General features: G+C 51.8%; 9 protein-coding genes across 9 annotated transcripts; 4 read left to right on the top strand and 5 right to left on the bottom strand.

The window, feature by feature from the left end:
• Positions 1 to 456: 456 nt before the first annotated feature.
• On the bottom strand, positions 457 to 1233 carry NCS57_00779500 (uncharacterized protein; the record flags this gene model as incomplete). Its single annotated transcript, XM_053057637.1, has 1 exon — positions 457 to 1233. One exon carries the CDS (start codon positions 1231 to 1233, stop codon positions 457 to 459), a length of 777 nt encoding a protein of 258 aa, XP_052913832.1.
• A 777-nt stretch (positions 1234 to 2010) lies between these two features.
• NCS57_00779400 (uncharacterized protein) lies at positions 2011 to 3751 on the bottom strand (the record flags this gene model as incomplete). The annotated part of the gene is made up of 2 exons (XM_053057636.1): positions 2011 to 2082; positions 2201 to 3751. 2 exons carry the CDS (start codon positions 3749 to 3751, stop codon positions 2011 to 2013), a joined length of 1623 nt encoding a protein of 540 aa, XP_052913831.1.
• A 1335-nt stretch (positions 3752 to 5086) lies between these two features.
• NCS57_00779300 (2EXR domain-containing protein) lies at positions 5087 to 5875 on the top strand (the record flags this gene model as incomplete). Its single annotated transcript, XM_053057635.1, has 1 exon — positions 5087 to 5875. One exon carries the CDS (start codon positions 5087 to 5089, stop codon positions 5873 to 5875), a length of 789 nt encoding a protein of 262 aa, XP_052913830.1.
• A 3077-nt stretch (positions 5876 to 8952) lies between these two features.
• NCS57_00779200 (uncharacterized protein) lies at positions 8953 to 9513 on the top strand (the record flags this gene model as incomplete). Its single annotated transcript, XM_053057634.1, has 1 exon — positions 8953 to 9513. The coding sequence occupies one exon, from the start codon at positions 8953 to 8955 to the stop codon at positions 9511 to 9513; it is 561 nt and encodes a 186-aa protein (XP_052913829.1).
• Positions 9514 to 9688: 175 nt separating this feature from the next.
• Positions 9689 to 11476, bottom strand: NCS57_00779100 (AA-permease domain-containing protein; the record flags this gene model as incomplete). The annotated part of the gene is made up of 2 exons (XM_053057633.1): positions 9689 to 10880; positions 10944 to 11476. The coding sequence occupies 2 exons, from the start codon at positions 11474 to 11476 to the stop codon at positions 9689 to 9691; spliced, it is 1725 nt and encodes a 574-aa protein (XP_052913828.1).
• Positions 11477 to 13171: 1695 nt separating this feature from the next.
• Positions 13172 to 13856, bottom strand: NCS57_00779000 (Nitroreductase domain-containing protein; the record flags this gene model as incomplete). Its single annotated transcript, XM_053057632.1, has 2 exons — positions 13172 to 13495; positions 13548 to 13856. The coding sequence occupies 2 exons, from the start codon at positions 13854 to 13856 to the stop codon at positions 13172 to 13174; spliced, it is 633 nt and encodes a 210-aa protein (XP_052913827.1).
• A 3347-nt stretch (positions 13857 to 17203) lies between these two features.
• NCS57_00778900 (uncharacterized protein) lies at positions 17204 to 18314 on the top strand (the record flags this gene model as incomplete). Its single annotated transcript, XM_053057631.1, has 2 exons — positions 17204 to 18129; positions 18182 to 18314. The coding sequence occupies 2 exons, from the start codon at positions 17204 to 17206 to the stop codon at positions 18312 to 18314; spliced, it is 1059 nt and encodes a 352-aa protein (XP_052913826.1).
• Positions 18315 to 19338: 1024 nt separating this feature from the next.
• Positions 19339 to 19902, top strand: NCS57_00778800 (uncharacterized protein; the record flags this gene model as incomplete). Its single annotated transcript, XM_053057630.1, has 1 exon — positions 19339 to 19902. The coding sequence occupies one exon, from the start codon at positions 19339 to 19341 to the stop codon at positions 19900 to 19902; it is 564 nt and encodes a 187-aa protein (XP_052913825.1).
• A 179-nt stretch (positions 19903 to 20081) lies between these two features.
• NCS57_00778700 (uncharacterized protein) lies at positions 20082 to 23305 on the bottom strand (the record flags this gene model as incomplete). Its single annotated transcript, XM_053057629.1, has 3 exons — positions 20082 to 21830; positions 21864 to 22803; positions 22902 to 23305. 3 exons carry the CDS (start codon positions 23303 to 23305, stop codon positions 20082 to 20084), a joined length of 3093 nt encoding a protein of 1030 aa, XP_052913824.1.
• Between the last annotated feature and the right edge of the window lie 1602 nt (positions 23306 to 24907).

The following is a 24907-nucleotide window of genomic DNA, read 5'->3' as shown; positions in this document are numbered from 1 at the left end:
GGAACTTTGACAAGTTTATGCCGCACTACTTTACCAAGTGATCTAGAAAGTCTCTCGACTCGTTCCAATTCAAGCAGACATTCCTTGACTTCAACGGTCTCGATAAAGAGATTTCCAAGAAGCGACAGTTCTCAAAGTCTTGATTGCCAGCAGCGCCGAGCTGTCGCAGAGTTTCTCTGTCGTTTGGTGAATCAACTAGGCGAGACCATCCGATGCCGAGCTTGGGTAAGGTGTTGCACTTAGGTATGGTGACATTGCACAGCTCGAGGGCTTTGACGACGCAGACTCGCGGTGAACAAATTGAATATTACTACGAAAGTATTTGGTCCTTCCACCCCCTTTCATACTAGAGAGACAATTTCCCTTTTTCTGTGGCCCTCAAGCCGTTCATGATGCCACCCACTATGTCCGACCACATCGGTTCCAATTCCCGACTTCGATTCCTTGTATAGAGCTTTACAAGATCAGGACAGGGTCCCGATCATGGACAGGGTCCCAATCATCATCGTCAGAAGGGTTCAATGCTCTCAAGTGAGTCTCAACACAAGACCAACATGGCTGTTTCGGAAGAATAACAGTACGTCTCCTTAAGCGGATGCTAACCCCCACGGCAGCGAGCCTTCCTAGCCAGTTCCCGGATGTTCGAACAACAGAGACTGCTGCATCAACGGGCGGCGTAAGTAGTTCTTCCCAGTTGTCCACTGTGACGGTTTGCGGAAAGGTGTCCGGGATCGTCTGAGATGCCGTGTGTTGGTCCTGATCACTGCATGTAACACGGGACACCAGCGGGTTACTCAGAGTCGACAGGATGTCGAGATCGCATACCCATTCCGAGCTGTCGTAGACCTGGACCAGGGTTTCCCGGAGGGCACTTGCTTCATCAATGAAGTGCTCATCGGGGTTCAGGCCAGGCAACCCGGGCTGGTACTGCGTGAGGGCCAAGTGCATCGAAGTTTTCCAAAAGTTGTCTTCGAGCTGCCCTTCAAACGGCTTGTGGTTGAGGACGGCCCAAGCCTCAGGGTTTGACTTTCTGATCCTTGGTTCTGGCGGTGGGATGAGGAAGGACAGTCCTGGCTGTCCTATGTTACCAGGAACACGCTTGATTTCGGTCTCGACGGGCGTTTCGTAAGGGTCAGCCATCATGGGACTAGCCACAAAGATGGAGTTTCCACATGTCATGGCGAACACATTCTTCAGGTATTCGATGCCATAGATGCGGCCCGAATCAAACATGGCGATGCAGGCAAATGCCTCGGGTTGCGAGAGTGTCAATCTCAGCTTTGAATTATTATTCCGAAACGGGGCTGAAACCCACTGGGCATCAGTGAGTGACGTGCGTGCGACAATTGAAGAGTCGACGGTTGCTTCTGGCAGGCGTGAATACATCTCAACTACCGCAGCACAGGCCTGAAGTGGTTGCACAAATTTGGTATACTTTACTCGAAATTTGGTGGTGAACCATTCCACCAAGAGATCGTGATCAAATTGATCAGGTTGAAAGGCTTTTTGGAATGTCTCCCCTGCGATGGAATTGTCCTGGAGTTTGGTCTGGTCCTCGGGTTGGTCTTGGAGAGGATCAATGTCGCGCTCAGTCATCGGATAGGTTTTAAGTATTTCGGCGCGCGTTCTATCGCCGACGCAGAATTTAAGGCGTACGAAGGTCTCTCTTCCATCTCTTCCTGGCAGCTTGTCAACCTCATGAGCCCGATAAAGTATCTAAATACGGGGTTGAAAACTCACCACGTGCAAGTTGCGTCAGGGCGGCCTGGAAATCTGTCCCGTTCCCAAAATCCGCTAGCAACCTACTCACATTAGATGCCTTGCGCATCTCGTGCACCGGCAAGCAGATTTCTCTTCTGCCACGAACGTAGCTAATGCGATCCTTGATAAGACTCGACTCACGAGTGAGGCATGCTTTGGCCAGGTCCCAATGACACGTCACTAAACATCCTCCGTGTTCCTGGCAAGAGCAGATCTTGTCTGAGCCCGTTATCTTTCGGCCCAGTCGCATCAAATGGGACCTTCTTTCTCCTCGGGATTGCGCAGGTCCTCCTGTGGAGCAAGCTTCACCACAACCGCAAGCTGGTCGTTTAGTTGCCACTGGAATCCATCGTATGTGCCTCGCTTCGCTTTGGGTAGTTGATGGATTCGGTCGGCGAATGAACCCAGGCTGATTGCTTGCTCCGAACTCTGAACTAACAGGTTTGATAGTCGCATATTCGTAATTGTAGGAATTCTGATCAAGGTAGTACCTGATAACATAATTATCGCTCGACAGGCCGCGGTCGTTTGCGAACTGTCTCAAATATCCTATGCACGCTTCAGGGCCGTTCAGCAAGGAGAACAAATACGGCATGTGGCACAGCCCGAAGAATGGATGAGGACAGGTTGAGGCAGCATAGAGAAACTTGGGGTGACGACGACCATGGTTGACTAATTTCATAGCAGTCTCCCTCTCGATACCATCTCCAGATACGATGTCATCTGCAGCTACGAGAAGTTGTCCAATCCAGGAGGTCTGAGCCGTGATCTCCTGCATCCGGAGCAATTGCGACTTTCGCTGCGGTGAATCTTGCGTCGATCGCTCAGGTGAGCGCAAGGCATCCAGCAATCGAGCCATGAGGTTGATGTTGTCTAGGGCTGACCCGCCGAAACCTGTCCAGGTGGCGAAGACACATCCAAGTAGGACGTACCGGAATTGATCCATCGATATCCGCGTAGAGTCCACACCGAGGGTACGGTTTACGAGGACGGGCTCACCGTAGTACCTCAAATACGCCAGTGGTAGAGACCATACCACGCTGCCGGCGGTCTCAGAGGACCTCTCAACGTCCACCGTCAGGATCCCGGAGCCAAGAATGAGCGGATCTCTCTGAGATATAACATCGGGTCCACGGCTCAAAATACACAGATCCGGATACAGATGCCAGGAATTGATGGCCAAGAGAACAGCGCCGTTCCTAACCCTCTGCGGGATGCCTTGAATAAGGGAATCCATCGAGGACATTGCATCCTTCCAGGCCGTGATGACACTGTCGTATGGATCTGTTGAACTGTTGACCGGCGCCCCAGCCTCATCGGAATACAAGAGCGCGGCCCTTCGTTGTTCAGCCATTGCTGTATGCGCCGTGTTGATCCAAGACCGAGCGCTGTTGTCCCAAGCTGCCAGCTCGTCTCTCGTGAATTCTTGCTGGGTTGCAAGTGCCGTTGCCATGACCTTGACTGCGTCCCTCTCTTTATCAATGGTGCGCTCAATTTCTGCCTTCCTCCTCTCGATTATTTGCAACCAAAGAGCAATTGACTCAGCACTGTCAAACACTCCGGAAATCATAGATGCCAGCAGGTGAATGGCGATCGCATTTGTGCCAGAGGTTGCTGCTGCCCACAAGCTGGCCGAATCGGGCCCAACAAATTGAGAGAAGATACCATGTCTGGCTCGCTCTTTGGGATCGATGTGCTTCCGCTCGCAGATTTCGGACACGCGCTTGCCATAGGCTGATAATAGGTGTTCGGCAGGAGGCGGAACACCATCAAAGAGGGCACCCAGCTTTCGGGCAGTTCGGTGCAGCGTACCTCTCTCGGCATTCTCCCTTCGCACATCGCTGAGACTGTTGTCGATGCCTCTGAACTCCTTGGGAGCCTCCAGCCTGATGAGAGTAAAATCAAGGTTAAGATTGGCGGCTGCGAGAGAAAACTCGTTCTGGATGCTAGCTGCGCTAGCAACCAGCTTGTTGACGAGGGAGTTGGCCATATCAGCTTAGTCGGTGAAAGGAGTAGGTTTTTACCATCACGCACCTTTCGGTACTCCCATTGTAAGACTACCTCAAGCGGGGACACGTAGATAGAGCGGGGTTCTTGCTATGTGGTTGGTTGTGAAAAAACAGGCTGAGCTGGCTGCGAAGAAACAGACCAAGTTTGCAGTGAAGAATCCGGCTGAGGATCACCTTTGCCCTGCATGTACAACTGGACTGCGCTTGCACGACTCTCAAGACAACGGATTATATAAAGCACCTCAAACTAATGCCATAACTTAGTTACTGGCTAAAACTAACACCCCGGTAGGATAGAACATAATTTTCTTGATCTCGTCGTCTGGCTGAGTGTTATGACACACAACTGCATGTCGATGCCATAATCTAACCCACTCTTTGCTACCTGCCTCGGACCAACGTTTAGGTTGCAGTATTCTTCCATTGGGTTTTCATGTCCGCACATGTCAACAACTGTGTTCTTTGTTATTATGGCTGATGGTGATCAGTTAGTTTGTATATTCTATGGAGGAGGGCTCGCCCGGCGAAACTCAAGAAGGCTGGATAGACACAGTGCCTGTTCAGTGGCTGACAGTATTTGAAGGGCGGTTGCTGTGCCAGGGCGAGACGCCGAGATTCGTCTCATCTTGGCTTGAAGTTGGCACCGCTAAAGCCCTTGACCTATCTTTGAGGCCTTGTTCCGAGCCATCACATTCCGCCTATGCCAAGTGCCGGAAGAATTGCAAGCCCACCTGACGGTGATGGAGCCTCGGCGCAACATGCAACTGCAAAGGGAGTTTGGAAACCGGCCTTTGGTGAGCAAGCCGCACTCAAAGAGGCTATGATCGGCAAACCAGCAAGAATTCTCCTGCAATTGAAAATTGGCATCTGTACTGACGCAAATACCAAGTGCAAAGCGATGGAATACATTTGTTAGGCCCTTGCTTCGCTCAATGCTGAAAAGTGTCAAAAGCCATCGTCTTGGCCTCGACTGAGGTCCCTCCAACTTTGGTTTTCAACTGGAACTGATAACTAGATAAGCCTACCACAAAATAAATCCTCTCCTATCTGCCTGCAGCTCCGGAGTTCGATCTACCCTTGTTACATGCAGCTGAAACCGTCTCTATTGGAGTACGTTGGCTGAGTGGGTTGCACAGCCCCCATGTGGTTACGAGCAACAACCAACAATCTCACCTCATCCTAACTCTTCATTAGTTTATCAACAGCTATTTATTCGTGAGGACCCTCCGTTGTCAGTTACAAACGCGAACGATTTTGCACTACGCCATCCCAACCTGGCTAACGCCAGAATACTTATTCTCCATTGGTGCGCAACCATGACGACAGACTCTCCCTCATTCACCCTCTTCCCAAAACTTCCTCCTGAGTTGCGCGCCCAGATATGGCAACAAGCCCTGCCAATCATAGGACCCGCTCTGTGCCGACACCGAGAAGGCCTCTGGCGCCCACAATTCCTCCAGCCAGGCGACGAGGGCTACTTTCCAGAGTTAGAAGACAACATCGAGCTTGAGTTTCGTCCCGACTTGGTGATACAAATCCCGGTGGAGCTGCCCCTCATACTTGTCAGCCACGAGGCCCGTAGCGTCACCCTGAAATGGGCTCGCGAGAATGGCGTCAAGATACCCCCTGGAAGCGATAACCACACTTGCATGCGACCATTTGATCCTCAATTGGATATAATATATGTCGAAATCAGCCAGATTACCGATTTTTACATGGCGGCTCATGATCGAATGTTTGAACATGATCTTATTGGGAGAATGATCTCCTCAAGCATAAGACCCAAACGTCTTGCGATATCCGAGATGGCATTCCGAAGTGACGATGTGAAACCCGATATCCTCTCCGCACACAACTATGCGTCACATCTATTTGTCATTGTCGGAGAACAGCCAGACTTTGAAGGCTTGTGGGAAGTTGACAGCAGTCGAGGAAAGTCGGTGTTTTGGAACTACAAGAAACTGCGTTTTGAGATGGGAGATGGCGAGTACATCACGGATGAAGGGCTTTATCGGATTATCGAGGAAAACAAGAAGGATATTTCAGAGGACCTTCCCCATTTCGTTGACCTCGAGATCAGGCCTGCTTTTGCTGTTAGGAGATGAACTGCCTTTCGGTCGGGGGCCTGTCGAGTATTAAGGAGAATAATGTGCCAGCTAGCTTCAGACTCTAAGAAAACAGATGTCATATGGCGAAATCAGGTTTGCAAAGATCGGAGATTACTTTCCCCGAACATCCTCACAGGGGGGATATAGTGTCTAATACACCACCACCCTTCAACACCAGACGAGCCGTCATCGTATAGGGGTTAGTACATCAGTTTGTGGTCTCTTGAAGCACTGAAAACGCAAGTTCGAGTCTTGCTGACGGCAATTCATTCTTTTTGCCATTTCTTCATTGTTTGGGGGCGTTCAGCCTGCATGGGTCATGAATCATGATGATACGACCATGGCATGCGTCCACAGTTCCCTCATTTAGAGTTAAGCCGTGGATGATGATATAGAATCTTGACTTAGCTTCTTGCAGCTCTGGAGGGAGTGCTCACGGTGTTGTTGTGGCTCTCAGGCTGAAGCATTACAAGGTTGAAGTTTGGATAACTCCATGAATATTAGCGACATAAACTCGTCTATCTTTGACGTTGGCAAAGAAAAAGCAGTAAACTCGTATTCTCATTCGTAGTCAGAGTTATTTCAAAGCCTTTGCTACTAAAAATCAGCATGGAGGGAGTTGTGTTGGCGTTCTGGGATCGGATCTTGGTTCTCAACGGTTAACACACCTTCTGGCAAAGCGAGTTGCATCTATCGCCTCACCCTATTGCATTAAACATGATAGGGAATCTCATGTGTAGAGGCGTCAGCAGCTTTCCGCCTATTCCCCACCCATGCCATGGTAAGGCTGAAAAGGTTGCATGGGGCTGGGTCACGACCTTTCCGTTATGCACGTTTCGTAAATTTCCTGCACGTATCGTCAATTCTTTTACAATAATTAATACGAAAAACGGATCCATGCAGACAAAAAACGCCATTTGCCACCTGCATCTCAAGTCAAAGCCACCAGATGGCCATATCAATCGGGCGACTATTGATTGATCGTCGGGTAAGATTTTCACGACCTAAAGGTCCCGTGAAACCGCCATTTCTTGGCATTTCGACGATCCAGACGATGTGAGAGGCCGGAATAGACAAGCTTATATTAGGATCTGAATCCCTGTCGAGAGCTGAAAATAAGCACGGCAGGGATCTGCTGTGTTAGTGCACCGCCTCACAGAATGAGTCGACGCGCATATTAAATGGTTAGACGTGCCCAACGTGAGTTATTTACCTCAACCTCGACATCATTCTCAGTCAAGATGCGCGTTGATCTGTCTGCTTCGGTTCTTTGTTTGTTGTCTTCGCACTTCTCTGGCTTGGCTGCGGCTAGACGAGGAGGCGGCGACTCTAGTGATGGAGGAAGCAGTGGGGGGAGCAGCGGAGGCAGCAGTGGAGGTGGAAGCTCTGATGGCGGTAGCTCTGGAGGGTCATCTGGTGGCGGAAGCTCTGGCTACCCCTATGAGCCCTCTCTCTATCCCAACGGCTTGAGCGACAAGTTCACTTGCGGCCTGGGGGAGTGCGGCTGCCAACAGCTCCAGGAGCGAGAGATGCTCTTTGGTCTCCCAGGTATCTACTATAACGGGACTATCACCGTTCGACATCGCATCAAGAACAGCACGGTGTGGGAGCTCAAAGGAGCCAATGGTTGCGGCAACGACGACGACGACGAGAAGAAGTATACCTATCCGGCTCTGTTCGTGGCGGCGCCCAGAGGAAACAGCTCCGATGTCAACCCTTTCCACTGGAACCTATACGGATTCCAGCCTGCGGACCAAACCAATCAATCGCGCGGGCCGTACCTCGACGTTTATCAGCGATGGGTTCAGATCAGGTCAAGCGACTTTATTCTATCCAAAACCTCGTATGGCGGCTCCTTCGCCTTTGCTGGCTCGGATGCCCTTTATCGAAACTCGGATTCCACAGACGAGCAACAGACCACACGCGTCTACTGGGATACCAAGATTACCGACTGGGATAAGGACAAGTTCTCAGCCTCCGCAGAATACACAAATGTCCCTCCCATCCCCGACAACGCGTACGTTCCTTACAACGACCGTTACGACGTTCGCTTCAGCCAGTACTTCACCCTCAGCGATGTCTGCGCATACAACCAGACCACTGGCTCCGGAGCCCTATTCCAACCCCTTCCACCCAGTAGGATCCCCAAGGGCAACGATTACCTCAACACCACGACTCCAACTTTCTGGCTTAGCAAAGGCGCCAAGGCCGATATGAAGGACATCGGGGCAAATTCAATGACCTTTTCGCTGAAGCAGACGATCAAGTCGGCTTACCCGTACATAAGCGACCGACAGGCCATCTGCGGAAAGAACGAGGACCTTACTTTTGTTATGTCTGAAGTTTTTGAGAGGTCTTATTTCAGGGAGATGCTAACGTACGAGGACTACGATGCGGTTTGGACGATGGATCTGGACATCAGCATCGAATTCAAGGGCGAGATTGTGAGCGAGAACAGCACGCGCATCACCGGAAGGCAAGACGGCGACGTCCTCTTTGCAAAGGTTTACGCGACACCAAGGCCGTCAGGAAGTTCAGGAGGATCAACAAGCTCCGCCATATCATTAATGGAGCTCTCAAGCGTGGCTACATGGGTCGTGGCCGTATTCAGCATGACGCTGCTCGTATTTGTGGCGTGAGGGGGAGAAGGAATATCTAATCAATCAATGAAAATCATTACCCTAGGTACCTTTGTACCTCGTAACGCCGCGTTAAGCATATATACCCGCTTGTTCGACTAAGCGACTCGGTCTTGAGGTAGCCTCCGTAGCTCCCACCCCCACCTCTTGGTCTCGGGATGGGATTAGACTTCTGACTGTGCCCACGATTCATAAGGCTGCATCGTACGCGTATGCAGCGCGTCTCTCAGACCCAAGATATAACGACTCTGCTGATGAGCCTCATTCCGCTCATTGACGTCACTTGCCCCTCGTGATCGGCAGTGGCCATAGCAGCACCTCACAAAGCTGCCAAAACAACGCACACGCTACCAGTGAAGCACTCTGACTCAGGTACTGTGGATGGCTACACGCGATTGACGAGTGAGACACTGACAAGAACATCTCAGGCTTGCAATGCGGTCACAGTACCGCTTCTTCATCTCCATCCCCATCCCAAACACCCTGCCACCCGAGATTGTCCTCAATTTCATCCAGACATACACACCAACCCTCCAGAGCAATCCTGTAATCGCCGACTTCGCGGAGAAGCCCACAGATATCGACGGCATCACCAGCGACCCCTTCTTCGGTCCCCCGGATAACACCCTCCGCACCTTTGAGATCCACGAAGTCATCACGCTGGCCCCCGGTCTACGAAAGGAAACGAGGTGGCCGACCGTCTTCCAGTGCACCCCGCATGGCATCCGATCGCGTGCCAACGCTACCGCGGGCATTGTGGTCTGGGCTGAGTGGGTAGTCCGTCCGCGCCAAGATTCATCGGCGGGATCTCCAACTGAGCCTGGAAACACTCCCAGTACAGAACAGACGCTGGGGGAGGAGTGGGAGCTGTATGAGGAGGTGACTATCGAGGCCAACCGTCTTGTGATGCCCTTTGTTTCTCGAACGTCGAATGATGTGCATCGTGCAATTTGTCACAAAGTGTTGGACGAGGCTATGAAAGGATATGTCAATTGAAAGCCAATTTTTCATACATCCCTCCCCAAATCAGGCTAATAATCAGCTTGGCTTATCTCTAGCCTCTTCGGTGATATCTCTTCTCGGCGCCTAAAGCCTCGGTATGGCAGCACATCATCTCTCGTTACCCACTTTCCGAATGCAGCACATCCTCGGCTCGGTATTTACACGTGATCTAACAAGTGATCGCCTCCTCGGTCTTGTTCTTGGGCTTATTAAACGGAAGAGATTGCCAACAGTCCCTAAAGAATCCGACGGGACGATCAGGGGTGGCCTCTTCGTAAGCGGCGATATAGGGAGCATCCCAAACAAGATCGACCTCCTCTGGCTTGAGCCACTTGGTGCCCTTGACGTACTTCCATCCAAAGAATAGAATTGGCATCAGAATAACCATGGCATAGTAGGTAAAGAAGGAACCGACGTCCCAGGGAGAGAAACTCTTGTATCCGTAAAAGGTGATGATAAGAATCTCCCAGACCAGCGCCAGCCAAGCAGAGTACGGCTGGAACCAACCACGGTAGGGAAGGCTCTTGCGGTCAAACTTTTGCACGACGGTGGCACGATAGAAGCAGATGTATGTGATGGCGATGACGATGTAGTCGACAATGGTGCATCCCGTAGCCAAATTGATGAGCCAAGTTAGGACCTGGGCGGAACCGCTGGACATCTGAAGGAAGGACAAGAAGGGGAACACCATGACTACGGCGACGCAGTAGATGGGAACGCCCTGCTTGGTGGTCTTTCGGAGGAACTTGGGCGCGCGGCCCTCGATGGACAGTCCGTAGAGAGATCGGATGCCGTAGTAAGTGACACTATTGCCCGCGGCAAAGATGGTGGTTGAGATGAGTGCCGTGATAATGTGAGGCAAAACACCAATGCCTAGGTTACCCATAGCAATAATGTATGGGGAAGCAGCCGCACTTCCACTGTGTCCAGTCTCACCATTGAAGATGGCCGTCATGGTAGGCTCGTTGAAGGGAACGAGAATACCAACAGCAATAGCCGAACCGATGTAAAAGACCAAGATTCGCAAGTATACAATCTTGTAAGCCGTCTTGATATAAATTCGAGGATGCTTAGCCTCAGCCGCGACAATGGAGACAAACTCAGGTCCAACACAGGTGAACGATGCAGCCCAAAGAGCAGCCAAGAAGCCCTCAAACTGGCCAAGCATACCAGTTGACGAGAACTCCGCAAAGGCGCCAGGGTTCTTCCAGTAGCGGAAACCATATACGTCATGTTGAGGGTTCCCGCCGACCATTGTGATGAAGGTGAAGGAAAGGAGGATGAAGAGGAGGACGACTTTGCCACCGGAGAGCCAGAATTCGGATTCGCCGTAGACTTTGACCGTGAAGGCGTTGAGGAGACTAGATAAAGCTGATAGTTAGCAATGGAAAGTCCACAATATCCATCAGTGTGAAGAGACTTACCCATAGAGCACAATGCAGCCACCGCAGATTGCCGCAACAGGAATATTATCACTCCAGTAAGACAGCACCAAGCTCAAGGCAGTAATCTCAAAAGGGATGATAACCACCTGATACAGGAAGAAATTCCATCCAACCATGAAGCCAAGAGCATCATCAACCCACTTGCCAGCCATGCGAATAAAACCACCGCTGACGGGCATATAAACAACCATCTCAGCAATGCAGTTATTCAGCATAGCCAAAAATATGTTGTAGGTAACAAATGCCAGCAACAGGCTCGCAGGACCGGCTTTGATGAGGACTCCACCGATGCTCATGAACAGAGCAGTACCGATGGAGGCACCGATGGCAGACAGTTGGACCTTTCGGTTTGTCAGACTGCGCTGGAGACCATCCGTGTTGCCGGTCTGGATGTAATCATGGCTTCCATCAATCTCTGGCTTAGTCTCAAAGCACTGAGATGCATCTTGGATCTTTTCGATTGACACCCGAGAGGTAACGGAGCCAGGGATGGAATCCTGTGTCTTGGACATGATGTCGGCCTTGAAGCCAGGAGGAAGGTAGACGAAGAGAGTAGGGAATGAGAGCGAGTATAGACGCAAAAGAAAGTAGAGAATTCCGGAGAGACTGCTTGCCTTATATCTCTTGGCAACCACATTTTAAGCTATGGCCCATCTGGTGGGGGATACGGGGTCTCCGGGGGTGGGGAGACAAATCTTGGAGAAAGGAGTCTCCATTCTGGAGAATTCCCGTCACCTCCACTGCCCCCAGATTCTCTACCCGGGGGTGTTTCCGTGTCTAAAGTGAGGGCATGAGTCGTTCATTTGCCCCATGGTTCGTGCGGGAATAGTGATCCCATGTGTGTCTGTATGCGTGGTAGTGTTGTTGCGCATCGCATGGAGTTCATTTTGGCAGTAAGCGAGGCATCCCCGATACTTTTCTGAGAAGCCAAGACTTAAAATCTCTGTCTAGATCTCTTAGCTATCCCCAAAATCTCCTCCTGATCCCATTCGTACTGATCCGTTGTCCCAGCTGCTTCACCCTTGGTGGGTTTCCCCCGCGGTCTTCAGTTAGAACGTTATACCTTCAGCCAACCAGACACTCTGCTATTACGTAGACCCCTGAGTCTCGATGGGGAGAATTCAGCTCTGGAAACCCGAACATCAGCAGAGATTTTCGCATCCTCCTCGGATCCTCAAGCCGCATGCCATGTAAGTGCAATTCGACACGATCCCCGCCTAGTTCGAGACCATGGGGACTTGATGAAGCTAACTCAATATGGGCATGTTAGCCGGCGGTGGCATGTAGTATGTCGTCTTCCTGAAAACCGAGTGTCATGATTACAAGTTGCTATTGCGTATAGAAGAGAGGGAATGGCCTTTCATGTTTCTTGATCTAGCGCGTGCTAGGACTATGAAGAGCTCCGTCTCTTACTCTCGGGCAGACTGAACATTTTCTCAACCAAGTGAAACCCTGCATGTAGAATGTAGACAGGCTCTTAAGAACTGTGGTTGGGAATAAGCCACTGCCTATTCGTTGAAAGCTGGTGCATGATCCCTTATGTCTTTTTCCTACTATCGGAGAAATCGAAGCCAACCCTAAGCTTCTCGAAAAATTCTGCGGGGCTCGTACCTGAACCACCACGTTGGCTGTTTAGGTTACTGCTAATCCCGAGGGTATTCCTGACATGACAGTCCCTGGACCAAGACATGCCGATTTCTCCCGAACATCAGTCAGTATTTCACTCGTGCAATGACCACTTGGGAGACGATTACTCTCCGGATCAATCCGTCAAACCTTTTCTGGCTCCAATGGCGATATCCCCAATCTGTCAAGGGGGAGTTTTCAAGAATCAAAGGTGTCCACCATTGACGGCTTCGACATCCGAGCCGAGCAGGGCTCGGGATGCTGTTCTCCACTTTCTTGGCTCAACCCCAAATGTGGGCATGCGGAGTTGACGGCGGAATTGGCGAATAAGAGTGGGAGTGAAAATGGGCCAATCACTCTGGTCACTTCGGCTTCCCCCCTGCGACTTGAGGGGGGCCGAGTCAGCAGGGGTCTCGGGACGTAGACTCAGGCACAAGGGATTGATATGGCTGACTATGCTACAAACAGGTACCTGGCGTCACTCAACAGGTGATTCTACTGGGTGGCCATACCAATAGTAGGACTGTAAATGCTTTCTAATTGTATCTAGGTCTACTTTAAATACCAGACGCTTCTCTAATCTACTTGATAATCTTAAGAGTCTCGCTAAGAGGCAACTTCTCCGGGACCTCGGGATGAGGCTGAGCCAGCTCGCCAAAGTTCAGGTTAGCCTTGAGGCTGTAGTCCTCAGGAACCTCGAGGAACTTCTTGAGGGCAGCCTCAACAGGGGGAATGGCACCCATGTGCTGAAGGTTGGCGCCGAAGCCCTCGAGCTCGAGGGCGGTCCAGACGAGGATCTGGGCCATGCCGCTGGCGTGGTCGGCGAATTGGGGGAACATGTGGGCGGCGGACTGGTGGGTCTCTTGGGAGCTCTTGATGGTCTCTCCGCTGTCCCAGAACAGGACCTATTGCATTGTTAGCATGCAGTCACGAAGTCGGGCTGATGAAAAGACATACGGAACCGTAAGCGTTCTTGAAAGCCTGGAAGCGGGGACCCATGGCGTCCCAAACACCAGGACCAGCCCCCTTGAGGATAGGCTCGGCGGTCTCGATAACTACATCCCAAAGCTGCTTGTGCTTCTCACCAAGGACGAGGGTGATGCGACCGGGCTGAGTGTTGTAGGAGGAGGGAGAGAAAGAGAGGACCTCAGTGATGATCTTCTCAATACGGTCGTCGGAAACAGGAGAAGTGTCCTTAAGTCCGTAAACGGTTCGTCGGTGCTTGGCAGCAGCGAGGAACTGATCGGCGGTGATGGAGGGAGACATGGTTGTGATTGTAACTGGAAAGTGAGAGATGAAGATTGAATTGAATTGTTTGTTTAGAATGAGTGACTATTTCGTGAGAAACTCGACTCATATTTAATTCAATCAATTCAATCGTGTCCAATTCATCGACGGGGCTGGAGACGCGATTCAGTCCGAGGCTCCGGCCTTGCCGATTTTGTAATTGCCGCGCGCGTCGGGAGAATTATCAATCAGGGACCATTCACCGCCACGACACATGGCGCAAGATGCGGTACTAGCAGAGGGGAAGAGAGCTGATAGCACCAACGATTCAGCCACTTTTAATGCCGAACAATCCAAAAGTAGAATTCTGAGGGTCCAGTCCTGGGAGCCGGATCGGTCTTTCGGTCCCCTGAAATTCCCGTCCAACCTGAACCAGGCGGTCAGGGGATACGGCAGCGCCCACAAAGACGGCGAAATCATCTAGATCGCTGCAGGGGAAGCATTATCGTCACATAATGGAAAAAGCCTCAGTCGAATACGACGAGATCCCATGCCTCAAGAGCGTGAACATCCAGATCGACGTGGGGCCGCTCGGCGACTTTACACAGCTAGACTAATCTAAACCCCGATTTCCCGCGCGCTTGTTGCCATCATCGTGGAGACTGTACCCCTGACGGAGAGGGGTTCAGTAGTGGACCACTAGGATCGAGTCATGAACTCGAATCGACCCATTCATGGATTACAATGTTGTTATCAAGCCCAGCCTAGTAGATTGGTCAGCGGCTGTTTCTATCTTCTACTCTTTCTTATTAGCTATAGTGAGCCTCAAAATGAAGGACAAAGCACTTGGCCCTCTTTTCTTCAACATCTCAAGAGACTTCCAAACAGCTCGTCCACATCAGCACCACCAACCTAGGGACCCTCTTCGAGCGTTCACTAACCGTCTATATCTTCACTTTATTCATCCTGATTAACGCCACGCTCCACGTGTTTCATGAAGCAACATTATTCTGATATTCTTCGCCCAAGTCATCGCGGTCGGGCTTAACATCAGTCTAGAATGGGCGTCGGGGTGCATCGCTATGAAAGCGCTCTTTGAGGCCCGACCCCAAGGTGGGTTTATTGCTAAGTATAAAGACTTACAGCAATCAATGACTCAGAATATGGCCAACATCGGTCAGTCTTGGGCAGTTGACCTATCTTGAGATTGGCATTCATCAGAGGTGCATGAAGACATCGGGGATCCTTAGGGCCTCCTGCAGCAGCTGTTTATCATGTTTGAAGAGCTCTTGCAATGCGTCGTGACTCGGTCAGAGTTCCTATCTCGAGTATTCATGCATAACACGAGGAAACCAACAGTCACAATTCTTGAGATCGTTGCCTATTTCTCTCCGCTGGGCATGTGTCTTGGTTTGGGCTAGATACCCGTGTACCTTTGGCAGAACGCAGAGCTACAACTTGGCGTGGGAGACTTCTCATTCATCTGGAGTGGGTGAGTGTTTCAAAGGCCTTCCTCCCTATGTCATCATGGAACGTGTCAATCCACATGACTCTCTTCAGCTGTCTCCGCGTCTCGTCCCAGCCCGACTGGGAAACCTCTGACAGACTCCAACTCCCGCCTTGGTACTGAATTCCAGAGCCAACGCAGATTTGCCCCATTAGCATCAACCAGATGTCTAAGATTCCGTGCTGGTCCTGGAGTAAAGGTCTGGCAGCATTGTATAACACCTTCATCTTCTCAGCCAGACTTTTGCAGTAATGTTGCTCGTCCGAGCCCGGAAGACGAAAGGTTGTTGCGAGGAAGGCCATCATCCCAACATGAAGGCACTTGGATATGCTGTCTACAAGGCGAAACTCGAGATCAATGATGCTAGAATGCACGAATCCTAGGCATTGCCGGATCAAAGCTCCATTGACGGGCGTCTTGCTGTGATGGTGCATATTCAGGAGGATCGCGGTGTGTTGAAGGTGAGTGAATACGGTAGCCAGATTTGGATCGACTAGTCCATCTATACACAACATGTTGTGCGATTTATGAATATTCATCACTTCAGCGGGAAATCTGGGTGGCTCCCATACAACACCGCCATAGATGGGCGTCCACAGTTCTGTGACGAGCGAACTGGAAAAGTTTAATCTATACCCATATTAGAAGATGTTTAAGAGTATTCGCACTTAGAAATGTTACCTATCCATCGAGAATTGTATCACGGGATTTTCGTTTACTGCTTCTGAACCGCCTCGGAGCCGGAGAATCCGGGAAAGGCCCATCGCGTGTGTTTGAGCTGCGTTGTAGTCTCCAAATAGAACTGCAATCGAAGCCAGGATACTAACGACATAGATTGCTATATCGTTCTTATACGCATCCTCTTCTGATAGCCTGAGGTTCAGAAGAGGTAGAACACGCCGGAGATGTCGGTATGTTGTTCTAGATAACGGCTGTCTCGACACCAAGTCGTTGGAAGCCGAGGTTAATAATAGGATGGCTCTAAAGCACAGTGGCTCAGAGCAGAGTAGCCGGAAGCACATAAAAGGGTCCTCGTCAAAGTCAAATTGAATGCCAAAGTGCTTGAATGGGTAGAGGGCGTCTCTGATTGGATTGTGAAGAAAGTCTGCACTTTGATCAGCATCTTCTCTTTTTTTTTATTATTGAGGCTACACCTCGCACATTGGTGCATTATCTTCTGGGAAGAAACATCTAATCGTTCCGGAAAGTGAAATAGTGCCCAGTCAGACGGCGATGGTAGTGGGCATCTCTCAAGCAAGAGTCGTGTTTGCTCTTCACTCTCACGCCCGGCGGGGGACGGCGCAACTCGATTCCGAACGGAGAGTCGGTCGGAGGAATTATTTATCTCTTGGCCCTCTGGTCTAGATTCATGTGACAGTTGAGAAGCTGCTCGAGCAGCTTCGCGCTTAGATCTCCGAGAACCAGGCTGCTTATTCTTCTGACGCATGCAATGGCGTCGTATCAACTGTCGCTCGGGGGATCCGATTCTTCCGGAACCGTCGGTCATGACAAAGGCAAGTTGTTGTGGCATGGCGATGTCTGCTTTGGGGTATCAATCTGGTCAGTAAAAGCCAGAAGAGAAAGAGGAGAGGCAAGGATCCTACTTTAATGCTCAGACGTGAGGTCCAGTTCAATCTGACAAATGGAGCTGGGGTGAGAATAAAGTGGGACGACCACATTGTTTTCCTTTTTGGGATAAGTTGGGGTCTCAGTGCATCATGATCCATGCGAACCAACTTGTTAAGGGGAGCGGAGAGGTAGGCATTATAAATCAGAATATTGAATGGTAGAGTATAAATTATATGATGAGAATCGATACAAGTAGATCTAGCTCACACAATTGTAGCCTCAATCTCATTCATACGTAACCGAATTAACCATGGCGGCTCCTGGAGGTTCCCTGTCTCTAACACCAGAACAACCTTACACATTCGCCAAGATCTTTGTCAAACACCAAATACGACCCAATCCGAAGCCAAACCTCGAAAACAACACCGTTGCCGGGAAAACAGCCGTCATCACGGGTGGCAATGGTGGCATCGGGTTAGAATGTGGCCGGATTCTGCTGTCGCTCCACCTTTCCCACCTCATCCTTGCTGTTCGAACCATCGCGAAGGGAGAAGAGGCTGCAACTTCACTGCGAAAACTCTACCCGAAAGCCAAGATCGATGTTTGGCAGCTAGATATGGACTCTTATGACTCTATCAGGGCTTTTGCCAAAAAGTGCGCAACCCTGCCCCGTCTGGACATGGCTCTGCTTAGCGCCGGCATCATGAATGTCGACTTGCAAGTCAACAAATCAACCGGGCACGAGGAGATGTTTCAAGTCAACTACTTGTCGACCGCCCTACTTGGATTACTGTTACTCCCAATCCTCAAGAGAAAGACACCATCCGACTCCCCAGGTCGGCTCATGCTTGTTGCATCTGGTGCAGCGCTGATAGCGGAGTTCTCCGAGCGCAACGCCGATCCCCTTCTTTCTGCGTTTGGCGATGAGAAAGGATGGAACTCTTCAATCGCCAAGAAGAGATACGACACCAGCAAGGGATTGGTTCTGATGCTTACCCTGCAGTTGAGTCAATTGACAAAGGCCGATGATGTCATCGTCAATGTTGTTGATCCGAGCTTCACGCCGGGTACGAGCTTCTTCCGCAACCTTCCCTTGCTAATGAGGGCGATGGCCTGGCCACTGACAAAGGCCTTGGGTACCACTGTGAACAATGCAGCATGGAGATATGTCGACGGCGCTGTGGCTAGAGGCGAGGAGAGTCATGGGAGCCTCATCAGCGATTGGGAGATTCATCCGTAAGTGCCCAATCTTCAACTGAACGCGATTAATTATGCTGACTTGGACCAGATACCATCCCTTTATGTACACGGAGGAAGGCAAAAGGTTCATGGACAGGCTTTGGAAGGAGAGTATTGAAGAATTGGATTTTCCTGAGGTACGCGACGCGTTGGTATCGCTGCGCGCAGGATCCGCATCTTAATGGTGTAGGGTAGCTATCTCGTTTGTCTTGGTTCATTCACGTGTTGCTTTCCTTTCGTTCTTTAGTCATAATTTCTTCAAAGTTTCCTAGTTACACTTGTTCAATTGATAGATCTCATCGTTAAATCAACTGCCGAAAGTATAATTGAACCGTTACAATAGTCAATGAAGGTGCATGTAACGTGTCTTCAGTTCAGAGCCTGACCACAACTTGACGCTCGGAACAGACTAAACTGAGCCTTACGCGCCACATCTGACTGGCGGTGGCACATTGTAAGCCATCAACAGCCAGCCTCTTTAGCGATTTCGGATCCGAAAGGGGTTGAACCATCGTTATGGGTGGCTGACGAGCCTTGGTCGGAATGCAACGTGCCATATTATTTGGTCAGGGTCTCCAGGGACCAACATGCCTCAGCCTCCCTAGACCAAACTATCGGAAAATACTCTGCCATAAGCTCCTCCGTGTCTACATGACGTTGGACCATGAACACGTTCAGCGTTGGTTCACCGACTCAACCAATGTCAGCACCCAAAGCCCAACTCCCTCGGCAGCATCCGTCCGCACAACCAATCACATCCCCCCCAAATTACGGACCTGCACCAAACAAGGGTTAGTGACACCAAGAATAGCACTGCAAGGCTGGGAACTGCCGGTGCTAGCGTGGGCTGAGCACCGTTAGCGCCGAGAGGATACGGGGAACCCTGGTTCTAGATCGGCGTCGACCGGCCTGGCCGCTTGCCGTTTGACCCGGCCCAAGAAACATGCTCGGGGCAAGGTGCCAGGCGAGGATAGGCTGGTTTCTTGGAATAGCATCAGCTAGGGCACTTTCCATGAAACAACTCCACCATGGAATACGAGATGGAGACGATGGCCATGTATATAAGACACTCAGGGAGACGACACAAATTCGTTCATCTCATCACTCATCACTTTCATCTTCTCTCAACAAGCTCAATCCACTCAAACAACTCTTCCCAACTTTCCAATTCCACCAAACAACTTCAACCCCACAACAACAATCACCATGCAGATCAAGGCTATCCTCCTCACTCCCCTCCTCGCTGCCGGCATCGTCTCCGCCGCGCCCAGCAAGCCTGTCCAATTCGAGGCCATGGCTCTTCGCTCAGCGAGCCCCATTCACTTCAGCGCTCTCCAGGCTTCCAAGAGCTTCCTCTCCCTGAACCTCGCCAAGCAGGGTGCCTCATGCGACAAGAAGTCTGACAACCACGCCGTCTTCAACCTCGTCGGTGACGAGCTCTACCTCTACAAGACCGACAACCCTCCTCAGCAGCTCTACGTCGACCGCTCCGGCATGGGCCAGGGCGTTCTGGGCTACACCACCGGCGCCCAGGGCATCCCCAGCAAGGCCGAGCGCAAGGGCTGGAAGATCGACAAGAGCGGCAACCTGAACTTCAACGGCGCCGGTTTCATTGCCTGCCCTAACAGCAAGAAGGCTGGTGGCTCCTGGAGCGTCTGGGTCGATGCTGGCAATGCCAACCCCGGCGGCAACAAGGGCTGCCTTGGCTTTACTGCTCGCACCATCAAGACTACCACCCCCAACAGCTGCGAGTACACCCAGCAGCAGTAAGCATTAGAACTGGCCTTTGGCGTGGAATGTGTAATGATTGGAACGTGCTTGTTTATATTACTGGGGTTGTTGTTTTAACATTGGCGGGCATAGCGATAAAGAGAGGCGCATATAATTTGCATTATAGAATAATACAAAAACTCGATTCGCATTCTAGAATCTGTTTCCGCTTCCATATGCTACCCTGACCTCCGCCGAGGGTATTTACCAGATAGCCTGCCACCAGAAGCGTCGCTCTGGAGCCTCTTCCTCGTTGATCGCCGCCGCTGGCAGTCCTCCATCTCAGAAGTGATCAATCGCGACAGGGGCGCGGCAACAGTGGCCGGACAGCCCTGTGATATCGCCGCCTCCAGCTCTCTCAGGTCTTCTTTCCTGTTGGAGCAATGCAGGATAAGCCTCTCTAGGACAGACGAGACAAACGAGGCCCTCTGTGGATCTGCTGCTAGTCTTGCCAAAAGACCTTTCAGCTCGGCACAAAATGATGCCAGCACTGAGCCTCCTGGCCGCCTTGCGAGGTTCCCATGCGCTACCTCAGCATCTGGGCCTGCGAGGTCAGTGGGAACACCAAGGCTCGCGCCCGCCCGTAGAAAGGCGTCTAGCGTCCCAAGGTAGTCCTTGAAGCACTCCTCGCCGAGGAACTTGGACAGCGAAATGTCTAGAAAGTGTGAAAAGACGGTGCGCGCACCCCGGCGGCTCAAGAGAGGTATATTAGGGTCGGCACCGTAAGACATCAGGCAGCCAAAGGTGCCGTCCCTCAGGGCATCGTTCCACCGACGGGCAGGGAACATGCAGGGCCCTGACAACATGTTAAAGACAGACATGGTGCTCCGCGCGAAGAGTACCCATGGCGATGCCGCGTCGGATGTTGCGCCCCGTTGTCGCGGCAGCACGTTTGGATCCTCGCCACGCCGGAGGAGAAGATCGAGAACCCCCGGCACAGGCGCGGGGCTCTCACCGCTGCTGCGGGACATTGGCATCAGTGCGGCAAACAGTGGTGACTCGTCGAACACGTCGAAGTAGTCTGGCTCCTCTCGGGTCTTCCTGGCGAGATAGGACGTCACGTTGTGCCTGAGCAGCTCCTCGCGGAAGAGCTGTATCGCGTTGCAACCTTGGGAATTAACCCCTTGAACGGTAATGTGGCCTCGGCTCACCATCTCTACGACGGTGGCCTCGTACTCGTCCAGTAGCTTCTCTGCCGGCACTGGAGAGCCGGGCTGGCCTGAATGCTTCAGCGCTTCTGAGGCGTACACTAGAGCCTGGTTTAGATGGGCGATGAACTGCCCAGTGTTCAGCCCCTGTCCTTGCCTCATGATGCCCGCGACGAGCGATTCGTCCAGGCGCGTGTTTTTGAGGAAGCCGAGATAGGCGGCGGCGATAGAGACAAAGGCATTGTAGTCTGATGGGAGCTTACTTCGGAGGTACTCGCCTATGTCTTTGGTCAAAACAAAGTCCTTGACGGTTCTGTGCAGAAACTCGACCCGGTTGTGCACGAGCCTGAGCAGGCCCTTTGTCTTTTCGTTGACGCTGCGAACGACCCGCTCTCTGCGTGCCGCGATTCCCTCGGGTGGTTCTGGCTCTGCTGCAGCACGAGATGCGGGACAATGACCCTCGAACTCCTTCTCCAGTTGCCAGTACAGATCGACGTGGAGAGGCTCCAGCGCGTGGATGGCGGCCTGTAGGAAACCCGCCATCTTGGGGCGGTCAGCCGCGTTCACGTTTTCCAGCATGTGCCGGAATAGCTGGTCCAGATCTGACGGTAGTTGCCCGAAACGCCTATTAAGGCTTTTGATCGACTCGCCGTTGGACAGGCCCTCACGCAATGACCGCGTCACGAAGAAGGCCCAGAGAAAGACGCCGTCGGCCTGGGACACGATCCGATCCACGAGCTCGACCTTCTCCAAACTGACCTCCTCCGACACCTCGGCAGTCTACCGCTCATGGGCCTGTAGCTGATCATTCACAAACCTTCGGATATCGCCCCGCGTTAGCTCGTGAATATCCAGGCTCTCCTGGCCAGTGCCACCGAAGCTTCTCTCAAACACAGGCCACCGACGGCTGGACAGGCACATCTTGATATGAGGAGAACTGGCCATGTCACGAAGGACCTCGCAAAGCTCAGCGTGATTGCTATCATATTCGTCGAGCCCGTCGATAAAAAAGCATATCTTCAGCGGCACGTGGTCAGCCGTCGCCAGGGCTCGCAGCGCGGTGGCGAGCTCTGGGACGGACCATGGCTCTGCGGCCGTGTGCCATTGCCCGGCCTTGGCGGCTGCCCAGCGGTTTGGGCTGATGAGGGAGGCCAAGTACGGACGTCCCCGGAGAAGGTCGAATAGTAGAGATTGGAGGAGTCCCTGCCAAGATTTCTGGATGGATGTACCCGCAATCCAGAAGAAGTGCGCCGCGACAGCCAGGTTATCGGACGAGCCTGCCCAGGCCGCCAGCAGCTCTTTCGTCCGGGGGTGCTTGGAGATGAACTTCATGAAGGTGGATTTCCCGGACCCCGGCTTGCCGGAGATCCAGAAAGTGCCGCTCCCAGAGTGAAACCACTCAGAGAGCTGTGAGTCAAAGGCCCACTGGAAGGTGTCCTTGTGTGCTTGTGGGACAGACTCTAGCCGGACGGGTCGGCTGTCGTAATTCAAGCTTGACACAATCTTGTCAGTGAGCAAGGTATTCTCGGAATCGGTCAGGCTAGCCAGTCGGGTTGTGAGCTCTCTGACATCGGTCTCTGTGAGGGCGGCCGAGGTGCTTGCGTTAGGGTTCGCCAACAGCTTTTGCATATGGAGTCTTAGATCCTCCAAGTCACGGGCAACGGAATCAATGCGAGACTCAAACTCTGGTCTAGTGTATTGCTTCTCGCTCTCGGACGATTCGACGACTCGACTTAGTTCGGAGATTCGAGATCTAGCATCATGGCATGTGACGTTAGAATCTTTCAGATGGAAGCCTACAAGGCACGAAAGAAGAAAAAAAATTGGAAGCGAGGTATTTATACCACCCACCCAAGAGTAGAGGTGACCTGAAGGGTCACGACCCGGATAATTCGCTGAAGTTCTTCAGCGTAAGATGTCCATAGCTCGCCAGGCGACTTCCTTAGTGTACTCATAATTTTCTCCAGCAGCCTTGCGGAAGCTTGCTGAGAATAGAGAAGCTCTCGCAGAGCTAGAGCGTCTCTCGACGGTGTGACAGAGCTCGTAGATGGCTGCTGTGGTACATAAGGGATTCGAATGTCGAATAGCGTGGTTCGCAACCGCTCGAGGGTTTCCAAAATGGTGCGCTCATCTTTACGATCCAGCGATAACGGTGGCTGTGCCTTGGAGATGCTAAAAGATGATGATAGCTCCGTGATAGATTCCGTGATGGCGAGGATGCGCGCAGCGGTGTCGAGCACTGAGATGGCGTCCATGGTTGGCTACTTAGTCGGGGTTTGAAACGCGCCTTCCAGCAAGCGGGCTGTGAAAAGGAATGGGTGTATCACAAGATTAAGACCCCCGGTGCGACGAAGAAAAGACTCGTTGCTATTCAAAGCCAGAACAATGAAATACAAGTCTCCTTGGTAATGGCCAGGGAGATGGATAAATCGCGTTTTCTCATGGAACTGGGCGAGGCATCTTCCCGGACAGTTGGCTCACAACTCCCCTTACCCATGAAGTGACAAAGCGTTTCATCCCCTAACTCCGCTAACAACGCACAGACATCGCCCCCACGCGACTTGGGCTCCACTTCAACGCATGGTCATTGTTGCCTAAGCTCCTTCGATGATGCATCATCTCAGCTCGCACGCCCTTGAATGGTGTCCAAAAGCAAAGCAATCAATGGGATCATGCAGGGCGGTATGCTTCAGAAGTAACTTCTTGCTGAAGCTGAATATTGGCCAGACCTGATGATGCTTGGGCCAACGCGATCCATCCAGAGTGTTGATCCAGGACGTCGACTACAAGTCCGTCATTGACAGGATCCGTGTTGCTGAAGAAGGGTAATTCGGCTTCGTGGCGTGTGGTACCTAGCTACTAACAACCGAGCATGAAATAAAAGGTGACACAGATTTCACCCTTGACTCAAATCCATGCACCAGCTTTACCCCCTACCCAGGAGCAGCTTTGACCTTCTAGGCCGTTCCCATAGGTACTTCGACAACGGGTACGGTGGGTGGCGCACGTACAGGACGACCTCTGCCGCTGTCAGCAGTTCCATCTTGTTAATGTCGGTGGTAGCGATGGGATTGGTGCTGGCGTCATGGATGGTCACACGCTCATACTTCCCACACCTGTAACTCTCTACCAGCTAATACTGTTGATTGGATATCGTCATGGCGGGTAACAATGGGGAAACGTGGAGCACCGTAAATTATCCCTCAATTCTATCTGAACCTGTCAAGAGCTTCCGGTCTGTGCCTCACCCGAGGTTTCGCTTATCAGTCCAGGGTCTCATTTAGCCTCATGGTCCTAAGTACACGTGTAGCAACTGGGCTCGGACCTATGTTTTGTCCTGAACACTTCCCCTCGCATGAGAGATTTTCAAATGGACCCGGGTCAATTTTAGCCCCGAGGACTGGATTTTCAGGGCCAGATTGTACTACATTTGCTCACATCCCTCCACTTCCCTTCCTTTTCTCACAACACTCAAACCACAAGCCAAGCCTGTTCGACGCGACCTCGAACTACCCCCATCACCATGTCGGAAACACATAATTTTGTCATCTTGGGCGGCTCCGGGGCAGGTCTCGGTATCGCCCACTCGTTCCTCAAGCACATCAAGCCAGAACTGGACAAGCTGAACAAAAGCTACCACCTGTATGTCGTCGACAGCTCCTCGCACTTCTTTTGGAGCACCGGCAGCCCGCGTTCCATGGTCTCAGCCACGCTCCTCCCCGCCGAAAAGCTCTTCACACCGATCGCCGATGGATTCAAGTCGTACGATCCCGAATCATATACCTTTATACACGGCACGGCCGAGTCTTGGGACGTCGAGGGCCGCACTGTTACCATCGGGTTGGCAGACGGCGGGG

This window comes from Fusarium keratoplasticum, chromosome 5, assembly GCF_025433545.1.
Source record: "Fusarium keratoplasticum isolate Fu6.1 chromosome 5, whole genome shotgun sequence".
In the NCBI taxonomy this organism is placed as follows: Eukaryota; Fungi; Ascomycota; class Sordariomycetes; order Hypocreales; family Nectriaceae; genus Fusarium; species Fusarium keratoplasticum.
The sequence above is the reverse complement of the archived record's forward strand: the minus strand, read 5'-3'. Positions and strand labels throughout refer to the sequence as shown.